The 14,024-nt window shown below is 38.9% G+C and overlaps 1 protein-coding gene across 1 annotated transcript; it reads left to right on the top strand.

The window, feature by feature from the left end:
- The first annotated feature begins 2,046 nt into the window (after positions 1–2,046).
- Positions 2,047–14,024, top strand: LOC122046980 (formin-like protein 1). Its single transcript, XM_042607972.1, has 4 exons — positions 2,047–3,455; positions 3,561–3,754; positions 9,923–10,167; positions 13,021–14,024. Exons 1-4 carry the CDS (start codon positions 2,125–2,127, stop codon positions 13,816–13,818), a joined length of 2,568 nt encoding a protein of 855 aa, XP_042463906.1. The 5' UTR covers positions 2,047–2,124; the 3' UTR covers positions 13,819–14,024.

Genomic DNA, 14,024 nt, shown 5'->3' with positions numbered 1-14,024 from the left:
AGTTAAGATACAGAAGGAATTAAGCCCAAGTTGTGATAATAAAATAAAAAATACAGTGATACTTTTATGATAAACATTAGAATAAAAAAACACAGCCCACTCAATAGATGACTTCGAAAGAATGTCATGAAACCAGGAAGAAGATGATCTGATCGGTCATTATTGTTTGGAACCCTAGCAAATGGTCAATCGATATCTAGTAAATGATCCGTAATCAATCTAAAGACGCATTAGTGAAATTTGACTCAATAAACATATACTAAGGAGCATAAGACAATTTCCTAATTATCAAGATGAACGCTACCTAACTACAAAGACTCAAATTAGAAAATTCTTAATTGAAATCAAGAGCGACAAGAAAGAACCAAGTGACTTATTGAATAAGGAGATGCCAAAAGTTTGAAGATGAGAGACAAAGAATGACAAATAAAAAAAATGTTTGCATGATTCAAACAAGGGATGACCGGAAGGAATCAAGCAATTTACTAAGCAAAAAGATGTCGGAAGTTCAAAGAGGATGAAAAATGACGGACGCAAAAATAGTGAGTGCAAGGTTAAGAGTAAAGGCATCCTTATCTGACCTAATTTATCCCGACTTGATTAATAAAAGCTTTCGAATCTCCACTGTCACATGGGCAAGATAAATTTTTGATCATAAGATCAAGAGCATGAAACAAATCAAATATAAGTAACCTTTATATGGTGGAAGACGCTTAGTCTTCCTTATTGCAGGTTATATCATATTAATATGATACAACATTAGATACACACTGGTGCATTCTGAGCTCGGGAATTGAGACAGATGACGCAAATAACATGTTTAAAAAGAGTTTTGTATTTAAAGACATATTGATTTAACGTGTAACCCTTTCAAAAATACGCAAAGGACTTGCCACGGGGCTTGGGCAGTCAAGGTAATTGAAATTAGCCTATTTTGTTACACAACAGTTTAGTTAGTTAGATTTTCGTTTCTTTCAACTAGATTTAAAATGAAGATTTGTGATTCAGAAAGTAATCAGAGAATGCCACGTAGATAAGGGAGGTTAGTAATCCTACAGAAGTGGGGGTTCAAGTCTAGAAAAAACTGAATCAACCTCTAAACTTCTTGACGTGTTTGACTCCGTAGTGCCTCCACCTTCTTGACACCTATTCCTCTGGCGGCTCAAATTGAGATTTTAGATTATTTCAAGAAAAAAATTATGTTTATATGAATATAAGGATTTTTGACTATTTTAGAAAAAGGATAAAGATCATATGGATCTCTAAAATTTCAAACTATTTTGTGAAATGAATAACAAATCGTTCTATAAAAGATAGTCCACTCCTATAAACTTAGGTATACATAAAAATACATTCAAAATTTAGAATTACTTTTCTATATTCTTTCTTTCTCTCAGAATTTCTAATTGTTATTCTAACCTTCTTATTCTTTATTTTTTTTTTCTGTCTATCCCGACTTCAATAAATTTTTTTATTAATCCTCATTATCACTTGGCGATAGGTGACAATTCAACATTGATAATAATTTATTATAAATAAATTATATATATCATAATAATTAATAATTACAGTCAAAATTAATAAAATTTAAATATCAATATTATAATTATAATTCATAACTACTACGCAGGTCCGTATAGATGAATTTATATCATATCAGTTATATATAATTTATTTGTATTAACTAGAATTGTAATATTACATATTCTAAAATAAAAATAGTTTTTAAAATAAAATATTTAATAATAAATAAAAAATATTTTTAGTAAAAAACGGTCTTTGTATTTTTTTGCTAAAAGAAAACTTATTGTTAGAAATTTGTGTCTGACATTCCCCGGTGTCGGTGCCGTACGTAAGCGTCGTCACCGTCGACTCGACACCAACGGCTGACTGGCTCGCCACTTTGGCTTTTAATGTTATTTTCTTCTACTGTCACCTCGCTCGCTCGCTCTCGCTGACACACGCAACGTTGCCGTACAGTTTGCAGGACTGCAGACCCGTGCACTGCCAATCCAACTCACTCTCGTCCTTTTTTCCCCCTTTTTACCCTCTCCCCTCCCTCGCGACGTTGCTTCCGCATAGTCGACCGCCTCACGGACGACACTTCTTCCCGCCACCGACACAATGCCGTCGGCGTTTCGACACAGGAGGTCTCTCCACCTCCCTTTCTTTCCCGCCCCTCCTTCCACCCCATCTCCTTACTCTTCCCCTTTCCCTAAATTCCCCTCTTCTTCTTCTTCCTCCTCCTCCTCCTCCTCCTCGGCTTCGCAGTCACAGCCGAACTTCTTCCCCTCCTACATCGCCCCTCCGCCGCCCGTGCTGCCGACCTTTCCTGCCAACCTCTCCTCCCTTATCCTTCCCACCTCCCGCTCCGCGCCACCTCGCCAGGCCACCGCCATCCGCCTACTCCCCGCGGTTCTTCTCCCCCTCCTGGCCCTTGCCGCCCTCCTCTCCGCGGCCGCATTCTTCCTCCACCGGCGCCTCCGTCCAAAACCTGCACTCGACGCGCGATCCGATTCGCTCCGCCTCTTCCCCCCTGGCTCCGCCGTCTCCGACCGCAAGCCGCACGCTTCCTCCGAGTTCGTCTACCTCGTCGATTCCCGCTCCCAGCAAAACCCCTCTTTCGCTCCCGCCGTCGATGACGCGAACCTGCAGGTTCTGTCCTCGCCTCCGCCACCGCAGCTTGAGTCGTCGCCGGAGCTCCGTCCGCTCCCACCTCTCTCTCGTCGGATTCTGGAGTGCCCCAGGAATACTGAGGGAGGCAGTTCGCCTGGGGAAGAAATCCACTGGTCGAAGGGGCCTTCGATCCCCTGGAATGTGTCTCCTCCGGTTGCGATTGAGAAATGCGGGTCTCAGAGGTCGACGTTGAGCACATTGTCGTACCCGTCCTCGAATTCGGCGGCCTTGCCTTCTCCGTCGTCGCCGACGATTCCGTCGCCGCCCGCCTGGTTGAGTCCGTCGAATTCGGGTGGCAGATCGCCCAAGTCCATAACCGGAAGAACCTTAGTCCAGGGAGGCGTTGGATTCCGAGATACCCTATTACCGCCTCCGCCTCCTCCCCCACCGGTTACACCTTCACCTCCTAAGCGAAAACACCCGCCGCTTTATTCGCCAATTTTTCTTGCGAAGGAGATCGCTGGTAAACTAGGAACGGTTGCTCCCTCTTATCGGAATTCAATGGGACCAATGCGAGCGCCATCTCCTCCACCTCCACCTCCACCCTATGCTTTTTGGCATGGTACGGTCAGGAAATCGGTGGACTTGCCACCGCCAAACGGCGTGTTGCACAAGCTGGGAGCCGTGACCAATCCCTTAGAATTGGAAGAGTCGTCGAAGAATGAGGAAAAGGACGAGGAGACCCCTCGACCAAAATTGAAGCCTTTATTATGGGACAAGGTCCGGGCGAGCTCGGATCGAGCAATGGTGTGGGATCAGCTGAAATCGAGCTCATTTCAGTAAGATCTTTGAATTGATTTCTACTGTTCTACATGACTACATCGAATATTTAGTATGACTTTGCTTGTTTCTAATATATCTATTGCAAACGCTAATGGATTCAGAGTGAATGAGGAGATGATGGAGACTCTATTTGTTCGTAACGCCACAAGCACTGCACCAATGAACAAGGCGCAAGTCCTTCCCCCTCCGACTCAAGAGAACAGAGTCCTTGATCTGAAGAAGTCTCAAAACATTGCTATTCTTCTTAGGGCGTTGAGTGTGACCAAGGAGGAAGTCTGTGAAGCACTGTTTGAAGGTCTGTTTAACTTCTGCTTAGAACTTTGGAATTTCCAAACTCTTTCTTGTAACTTGTTAGTTTCTTGCTAGATTTAATGGACTCTTCTTGAATTGGTTTTCTTCACAATCAACAAGAGTAAGCGTTTTGGTTCTACACTGCTAACTGAAATAATGTTCATATATGAAAAAAAAAAGAGATTATACAAGTTGCTCATTAACGATTTTTGTTGGTCACATCATCATTAACAACAGTCAAGAACAGTGTATTGCACATTCTGAGCTTTTGGGGTTGGCAACTTTGGTGTTTTTCTTCCATTGCTGCAAAATTCTAACAGTTTAAAGAGATTTGAGATGCACGTGGCCTGAAAAGGCTCCTCTGTATCTTAAAGATGACAACACGCATTTTTTTTTTCAACTCTTATCTGAAAGCCTAAGCAAGCCAAGCATACTTGCCAACAGTCTTCCCAGTTCACCAGCTAGGATCAAGCAAAACTTCTGTGCAGGTCCTTGCAAAGGAAATCCCTGTGCAGGGTGTGAAGTCCTTGTAGGGAACTCCCTTTGTAAGGTGTGTATGTGTACCCATTCTTTATTTTATGTTATGCCATTCTTTCTTTATACCATGTTCAAACTCTTCTCTCAGCCTCGTGTGCACCCATTTTTTGTACCATATGCATAAATCTCTCCCAGATTCATGTGCACCCAAGTTTAAAAGTTTTATAACATTTGTGCAGGTTTCTCCCTAATTCACGTGCACCAGTTTCTTTAACATGTGCACTTGTTTATAGATCATGCACACTTGTCTTTTACCATGTGCCACTCTGTATGGAAGTTTTGTGTAGGACGTCTTTTTATAAGTTTGTTGATCCTGTCCGAAAATCATGGAGATGGCAAGCTGGGGATGTGATTATTGCGTTGACTGGATGTAGACTCTGCTCCGCTCTGCAGCACAAGAAACGTCAGTACCGACCCAGGGAAGGGGTCCCCGACATTGGCTCTTCGACGCTCAAGTTAGTCATCAGAAAGAGGAAAAAAGATGGAGCAACAATAGACACAGGCGTGAATAGTGAATAATGCGTACTTCCGTCGGTGTATGAACCCCTTTTATATAGTGCCCTGGTGTACGACGTGCGCACTTCTTTCGAGACGTAGGCACGTTCTCCAATTGATCGTGGGCACGCTCTCCAATTTGTCCTATGAAAGGACACGTCAGGAAAGTGTCTCTGACATCATATCTTTACACGACATTCATATCCTGACAAGACAGTAGAAGCTTCCATCATACGATTCGCTCATTGACCATGTCTTGTGTCAGCGGCGTTATCTCCCCGAAGGATACGTCAATGATCCATCTGCTCGGCCGAACGAGATAGCCGCTCGGCTGAGTACTCCTCCGCTCGGCCAGACTTGGTTGCTCTTTCGCGTGGCGACAAGTTTCGATAATTTGTTTTTGCCCGACTAGACCAATGCTCCGATCATACACACGCTCCTCTGCTTTGTGACTACCGTCTGATGATTTCGGCTGAACGAGCACTTCACTTGGATCGACCCTTGGCTGATCGGGCAAATACATGCCCGATCGGCCACTGTTGGAGAGATCCGCTCGGCCCCTCAGCGTCCGGCTCTTTTACGTCGACCTCCTTGACTTTGACCTCTACGTGAGTTACTACCTTCGTCATTTGACCCGCACTTAGTGGCCCCCCTTTATCACCGCATCATTTGTCTTATAGGATATTCTTGTCCTCAAGAATGTAGAGCTTCTAATCAAATCATTGGAATTTCCTATTGTTCCCTTGTAGGGGTGTCAAAAATGAACCCGACCCGACGACCCAACCCGAGTCGACCCGAAAAAAATCGGGTTCGGGTTGGGCATTTTCGGGTTCGGGTCGGGTTGGGTTCGGGTTGACCCGGGTTGACCCGGGTTGGCTTAAATATAGGGTTTTGTGGGTTTTTTTAGAGTTAAATCAAATTTTATTTTAAAAATTTAGATGTTTTTATGTATATTAATATCATGTTTGTATGATAATGATGGAATATTGAGATAAAAGTGAAGAATTATAGGGAAAATAGCCCAAAAAAGTCGTTTTGAATCGGATTTTCGGGTTATATGGGTCGGGTTCGGGTTGATCGGGTTGGTCGGGTTCGGGTTCGGGTTGAGGTGTTTTGGGTTGAACTCGGGTTCGGGTTGGGTTAAAAAAAAAAAAAAAAAAACTCAACCCGACCCAACCCGACCCGACCCACCCGAATTGACACCCCTATTCCCTTGCATGCAGTATTCTTGTAGTAGTTGATTGTATTTTCAGCAATTGGTCATGAAAATGTGGAAATAGTCATGAACATTAGCATGCAAATGAGGGAAAATAGAGGAGCTCCATACTACAAAAACAAACAACAATGACCAAGCCTTATCCTACTAAATGAGGTCGACTATATATGGATCATTCTACGTCATTGAATTCTATCCTCTACTATATAATCAATTATATTTCAATAAATTTTATTTTATTTTATTTTATTGTTGCTAATCGAGTCTTCTTTGGTCTTTCTATTTTTCGTTTGATGTACACGTTTGTCAAGTGTACATTTCTTGATTAATAAACATTTTCAAAGATATCAATCCCAAATTAATAAGCGGTTTCAAAACTATCAAACACTTCTACCTCTAATCAGTTGGTTATTTTAGTTTTATGTATATCTATGCTTAAACTAACTTTGAATTCTTACTTTGAAAAACCTAATTATTGTCACAATGGAAATCCGAAGATAGTTTAGGGGAGGCAACTTAATACATACGACAACCCTTTTAGTCTTTTGATCCACCGTTTTTTTTTCTTTTTTCGTTCCGCCTTCGCCTAACTGAAGATGCCTCTTCTTGTTCAAATATGCACCTTGTTCAAATATGCTCATTTATATTAGTCTCAAACTCTGCACATCTCCTTGATTCCTAAGCATCATGTGCATCCAAAATGGCTATGGTCATGCAACACACCATTATCAACCTCTGAGAATAAAATCATGGTTGGCAAATCCCGGTCCCCTTGGGACGGACAGTTGGTTGGCGCATAGTGGTGTTGTCATCATGAGGTCTGGGGTCACATAGTAGCTGCGTGTTTGCCCTCCCCCATGCGTTGTTTAATTGTCCAAGGCTAGTAGCCATCCGTGATTTACCTCTTCCGTGTTGGCTGGGACGGGCTAGTGGAGGTGTTGGGGCGAGCGAATTGCTTTTTGCCACCGTGGTTGGCAAATCCAAATTCAATTTTGAGTTATTTCTTGGACATTTCTTCGAGAACTATGAAAAATTCAATAATCAAGGGGAGATTGATAAAATTTTATGATGAATGAGTCATAATTTGTTGAGAGTGGTAGAAATCTATCAAATTAGAATGAAATTGATTGATTTTGCTAATTTCATCAGTTCCCACTTGGGAATTATTTGGATAGAAAGAATAGCAAGATTGATGGAGAAAGGATCTAGATCTAGATTTGGGTGAGTATTACCTATGACTTTGAGTCTGAGAGGAAAAGAGATCCACAGTTTGTGGTGGAAGATCAATGTTGTGTCATTAAGAAGTGGACATGTCAGCATTGTGCATTAGTCTACGAGGAAGGTTGATGTTGCCTCTAGCATTTTGTGAGTTGAAGATAAAGCATCTTTTGCTTTGCCTTCTATTTTGGGAGTTTGAACTTTGGAGTCTTGAAAGCATAGCTCTAGATTGGAATGGAAGAGGAATAGGTAAGCATATTAATTGTGATTATTAATTCATAATTAAGGGTAATTATTTATATTTTTAATTATTATTAATAAGTTTAAGAACTAATCAAATAGTAAAAGTTTCTAATATTAATAGTTTAATGTCAAATTAACTAATTTTAACTTAATTAAATTTAATTAGTTTTAGTTAATATTTAGTTTTAAAAATTTAAACTAATTAATTTTTAAATAAATTTAATCAATTTATTTATAATAATGTAAATATTTCTATTAATTAAATTCATTCTTTTAGATAAATTTACTAGTTTAAGAAAAATTAAATTATAGTTTTTAAATTAATAAGTTAAATTAATGGAAAGGAACTAAAGGGTACAAATTTCCAAATTTTACGATAAAAGAGAGAAACAAGGTAAGAATGTATTGATTTATTGATAATGCGATTCTTATTTAAAACAAAGGAAGACTTTTATAATTTGTAGCATATTTAATAAAATATACACATGTTTTTTAGATTTTTTATATATCTTTCATTTGTCTTATTCACTAGATATTGGTTTTTTATTCTTTTCATATTCTTAACTGATTTTGTTGTTGCTTTGTAACCAAAAGATCACAAGTTCGAATCCTGGAAATAACCTCTTGCAAAAAGCAGGGTAAGGCTGCGTACAATGGATCCTTCTTCGGGACCCCGCATAGTGGGAGCTTCGTGCACTGGGCTGCCCTTTATTCTTCGATCCGACTAATTTGATATGGCTAATACTTAGATTTTCTAAATTTTTTATACCAATATCAATGTTAATACTGCCAACCATGGAATGGAAATTATGACCGGAGGGGATGAGCTATTGCTAGCCGCGCATGAATCATCAATGTATCATCAAACCTCTGCCTAGTCCACTATTTTGTCCTAGCAAAGTGATCCAACAATGATCATCAAGCCCCATTGCTTTGGGCTTATGTGCCCTCTTGATTCCATCCTCTCTGACCATCATCATCTATTGAAACTTCTAGAGATAATACTTCTTAGTTCTCTCATCGTCTAGGAGCTCTTCCTACTAACAAAACGATTGCTGAATCACATCTATTGATCTTAGATTTCCTCCGATAAGCTTATTCTTAATGTATTCTCCATAATATACATTAAGCCACGTGCCACCAACGGCAGAGCGCCTTCTTAGTTTCCTAGACATCTAAGGATTGAGTCCTAGCTTTGGCGAATTAACGAATGAATTTTCCTTAATGGATGGTTGACCTAAGAATACTGGACTAATGGGTCGTTGGCTGGGAGTGCTTCCCGATTTACCTTGGTGGCTTGTAGGAAACTTCCGTAGGGCCGATTATCCCAGGATTAGTCGGCGTAAGTTGGATAGCTGGCGTCAACTAAAAAAAATAAAAATGTACTAAGTCGCCCCACGGGCACGATACAGTAAGGTGTCAAGGTGAATTCCTAGAGCACCATAGATCTATCCTTAACTGGGACATACGTGGGCACTTAATTTGGAGGAAAAGACTTGTCTTGAGGGATTCACGAATCGAGTACCCGATTCGGCGCACACGCAACCCTACATTGATGGATGGCCTATGGAAGTCGGTTGCTGACGCACATCCGCGAGTGTTTCCGGATTTACTCGGTGGACGAACCAGGAGGAGGGCTGCCCACCTCAGGACTAATTGGGTCTGTAAGGGTTTGGGGATTAACAAAAAAAAATTAAAATTAAAAATAAAAATGTACTAAGTCTAGTCCTAAATGCCCTTGGCATACAATTCTAGTGGCAATATCCGAACAGATGGAAGCCCTTGACTTGGCCATAAGTGATCTTCCCAGTTGCAATGCACACTGCTTAATCTCCCTATATACCAAGCTATTATTCTGTTATTGAAGACCCCTTTCTCTACAAAGCTTCTCCTTTAAGTCTAGCTGCTTCATTATCTTGGTTCTTTCTCTAACAGACTTACAATTTTTCTTCTCTCTGTGCTCCATCAAGAATTTCCAAAACTCCACTTAGTTATAAGAGTTTATTTAACAAGTTGTATATTGATAGTATAAATGAGCCAATTTGAGGAGATTGTCAGAGCACAAGTTTATTATAGTCGCTGGTGTAATTGATTTATTTCTATACTGATATTTTAATTTTTAGGTTTAGGGTTTCTATATTTAGTCCTATATTTGCATGCAATTATCGAAGGTATATAATATTTTCCTTTCTCATAGTTTAATAGTTGTTCAAACAAAATTAGTATATTGTGAGTTACTAATTACTTGCAAATCTTCGAGTAAGATATATAAGGGTAAAAGTTCATGATTCATCCTCTCTCTTTTTGGATGGATAACTACTTAACTATCTTCGAGAAGTACTGTCAACCTTAAAGTTTTTCCAGTCTGGTCCGATGATCTGCTGAAATTTTTATGTAAATGGTATTGTAGTCCTCATGTGATATCTTTTAGATGAGTTACAAGTTGGTCATCACTGAATGCAGGTAATGCAGATAGCTTGGGAATTGAATTTCTTGAAACCATACTGAAGATGGCTCCTAGCAAAGAAGAAGAGTACAAATTGAAAGAATACAAAGATGAATCAGCTATTAAGCTTGGTCCAGCAGAAAAGTTCCTTAAAGCAATGCTTGAAATTCCATTTGCATTTAAGAGGGTGGATGCAATGCTTTATATTGCCAATTTTGATTCGGAGGTCAAATATCTGAGGAAATCTTTTGAAACTCTTGAGGTAAATGGATGGCTCTTTCTTGAAATCCTTTCTTTATCATTTAATATCAGTGTTCTACATGCCTGCATATTGGTGGATAAAGTTGCTAACGGGATAGCAATAGCTTTTTTTTGGCAATTGTATGATGCAATGGTTCTTCAGTGTGTGCCATTCATTTCAATGACAATAACTGCATTGTTAAAAAAATTTATCACGATTTTATGTACAAATTCAACTAGAATTGCTCTAACTAGTGTAAACTTAGACCAGCCAAACTAGTAGCTGGTTGTACCTGAGACCTGCTGCCGGCAAAGTCATGTTTTAATGGTTCCTTTGGACTTTAGTGTTTTATTGTCTTATGATCCTTACCATGGATCTTGGAGATCTTGAACTCTAGTGCAGTAGGGTCTCCAATTAGTCGTGATGTGCAAGAGAGACCAGAATGGAGGCTTTGAGATATCTATGGAATCAATATTCATCTGCTTTAAGTTTTCTGGGTGCATGATGCTTTCTAGTGAAGCAAAAAGGTCTTGTTTCCTTATAATCATGAGTGAGATGTTGCTCATCAGAGTCGATTCTTTGTCCTATGAAAACATTAACCATGCTACTATGCCTAGGAGGTTACTTTTGAGTTACAATTTTGAAATTAAAGTGGTAAATGATTATATCTATTCCCAAGCTGCTACTCTTCTTCTTCTCCCAAAAAAATGCAACAAAGATTGACGCTCTATCTACTCATGTAGATGAGAGGGTACGTCTTCTTCAATTAGGGGTTGAACTACATAAATCTCAATTTTCAATTTTTTTTTCATTTTGTGTGGATACATATGTTCCTTCACAGGGTTCCATTTTTTACTATTCAAAAATAACAAAACCATGAGTATCAACGTGACTAATTTTAGATTTTCAGATCATACTTTGAATCAAAATGATAGATGTCAATTGAGTTTGTAAAGTAGGTTTATAGTTTCACTCAGAATAATGCAAACCCATTATGTTTGGGCCTAGATGGCATTTGGTTCAAAATGTTCGTGTCAATATTAGGCAATGTTGACTGGATTAAGAACACATCTGAGCTATGAAATTCAAGGAAAGCAAATGCTTTGATTTGAATTAGTCATGTAAATATTGCGAGGGTTATAATGGATTAAAGCAACAAACACAAAATTAAGGTAATAAATTCAATTAAAAAGATATAATAACAAATGTGAAGAAAAAATTGATATTTCTGAGTTTGGCTGGTTGTTGAGTTCCTTAAACTACACTGTGCTTCTTTGTAGTATTCTTGCATCAAATGAATGAGATGATGAATTACTATTTCATAGATTGAAAATGGATTTAATTTTTCTTAATGTCATTGTCTAGTGCAATTGTTAAGATAAGAGATGATGAATTGTTTGGAACCGAGAGCTTTAAATATTTAGGATCATTTTTTAAAATGATAGAGGGATTGAGAAAGATGTCTTACATAGAATACAAGCAGGATGGTTGAAATCGAGGAGAGTGTTGGATGTTTTATGTGATCGTAAAGTACCTCTAAAACTTAAAGGAAAGTTTTACAAAATTGCAGTTAGACCTGCTATGTTATATGGAACTGAATGTTGGGTTATGACTCAAGCACATGAGCAGAAGATGAGAGTTGCAGAGATGAGAATGTTAAGGTGGTTAGGTGGATGTATGGATATACGAGGATGGACAAAATAAGAAATGAGAGTATTAGAGAGAAAGTCGGAGTTGCATCTATTGAGGGAAAACTTCGAGAGACGTTTAAGATGGTACAGGCATGTACTTCAATGACCAATAAATGTTTCAATTAGGCGATATGAAACTATGACAAACACATATATCAAACTAGGAAGTGGAAGACCAAAAAAGACTTGACTAGCAACAATAAAACAAGATAAAATTTATTTTTAAGTATAGATAATGATATAGTAGGAGATAGAGCTCTATGGCATAAAAGGATCCATATAGTCGAGCCTACCTAGTGGGATAAGGCTTGGTTGTTGTTGTTGTTATTGTAATGCCATTGTCCGGTGCCGGTTCAGTATAATCCTCTAGTTGTGGCAATTCTCAATACATAATCCTCTAGTTGTGGAAATTCTGAATACATGCTCATTAGCTGAAACATAATGTGGAACAGGTTTATATATTCTCAAGTGTCATCTTCTTTTCAAAATATGTGCCAGTGGCCGTTTTTTTCCTTCTGATTTTGGACACTGAAAATCAGTAACGATGCAAAGGGGCGTTGATCTGCTGCTTTTTGGCTAACTAGCTGCATGAAATTTCATTTTTTCATTTGTTATTTAATTTGTTTATAACAGCGCGAAAACATTCTTGGTTAGATTGGTTCCAAAATTGGCTTCGTCACTGAAAATGAAGCACTATCACTTGTGGAGTCATATTTTTATCCAACTAATGTTACAGGGTAAATATGCTAAAAATTTTGGCATTCATAAATTTAGGCCAATATTGTTTAGGCAAAAAATCAAATTCAAGGTGAACTCCAAGAAATTTCATCACAAAATTTTAAGGTTTTTTTTTTTTTGATTTATTATTTCTTAGAGGAATATAAACAATATCTCTACTTTCCCAATTTCATGTATAGCAGTAATGTTAGTTTCCAGAGGGTTACATCTTCCCGTTTGCTTCGAGCATATTCTTCACTTCAGGTTTATTTCCTTTTTCTCAGTCATTTGATACAAGGAAACAAGTCATCTGTGGAGTGCATGATTAGCCTTTCATGTTTTGATTTTGATTCTACAACATAGCATCATTAATGTTTGAATTTGGTAGTTCAATTGAAATTGTTGGTATTTTCTTGGGGTTACTAACTAAATTCTGTTCTCTTTATTCACCCACTGCATTCACCAGGCAGCCTGTGAAGAGCTGAAGTCTAGCAGGTTGTTTCTCAAGCTTCTAGAGGCTGTCCTGAAAACTGGGAACCGCATGAATATTGGAACAAACCGTGGAGATGCACATGCCTTTAAGCTAGACACACTTCTCAAGCTAGTTGACATCAAAGGCACAGATGGAAAGACCACACTCCTACACTTTGTTGTTCAGGAAATCATAAGATCAGAAGGGTCTCGTCTTTATGGCACCAAAACTTCCACAGACAAAAGCAAAACAATTACTCTTCATTCTGACCTTGAATGCAACAAACTAGGCCTCCAAGTCGTTGCTGGCCTCGGAGATGAGTTAAGCAATGTGAAGAAAGCTGCTGCCATGGACTCTGATGTGCTCAGTAGCTATGTCTCAAAACTTGCCGGAGGAGTTGGAAAGGTCACCGAGGTTCTTAGATTGAACGAAGCATTACATCAATGTGAGCAACATCCTACGTTCAATGATGCCATGAATGAATTCCTGAAGAAGGCAGAGAATGAGATCATAAAACTGCAAGGTCAAGAGAGTGTTGTACTGTCTCTGGTCAGGGAATTGACAGAGTATTTCCATGGTGACTCGGCCAAAGAAGAAGCTCATCCTTTTAGGGTTTTCATGGTAGTTAGAGATTTCCTGGCCATTCTAGATCAGGTCTGCAAAGGTGTTGGTAATGATCACAACTTTGTCAATTCAGTCAGGCAACATTCTGTGCCAATCAACTCAAATCTCCCTCTAGTATTCCCAAAATTACATGCATTAAGAGCTGAAAGCTCTGATGAAGAGAGTTAATTGGCATATTGTCGCAAGTGAGATGCCTCGGCCTTGTGCCACTGCCAGTTAGAAGCCTGTTGATGCATCAGGACATAGTCTAGAAGCAGGTTAGCCAGTTATATATATTTTTGTTAGTACCATGTAGTGACTATGTAACATATTTTTGTGGATAATTAAGGTGTTCTATATAATATAGAGAAATCTAGATCATATAAAATTACAAA

This window comes from Zingiber officinale, chromosome 2B (assembly GCF_018446385.1).
Source record: "Zingiber officinale cultivar Zhangliang chromosome 2B, Zo_v1.1, whole genome shotgun sequence".
NCBI classification, from domain to species: Eukaryota; Viridiplantae; Streptophyta; class Magnoliopsida; order Zingiberales; family Zingiberaceae; genus Zingiber; species Zingiber officinale.
This window is presented reverse-complemented; position numbering and strand designations above follow the sequence as displayed.

Excerpts from the sequence above, each read along its gene's own strand:
- LOC122046980 (XM_042607972.1), top strand. The coding sequence starts at position 2,125 with ATGCCGTCGGCGTTTCGACACAGGAGGTCTCTCCACCTCCCTTTCTTT. Across the intron at positions 3,456-3,560 it reads CTGAAATCGAGCTCATTTCA|AGTGAATGAGGAGATGATGG; the intron begins GTAAGATCTTTG and ends TAATGGATTCAG. Across the intron at positions 3,755-9,922 it reads CTGTGAAGCACTGTTTGAAG|GTAATGCAGATAGCTTGGGA; the intron begins GTCTGTTTAACT and ends CACTGAATGCAG.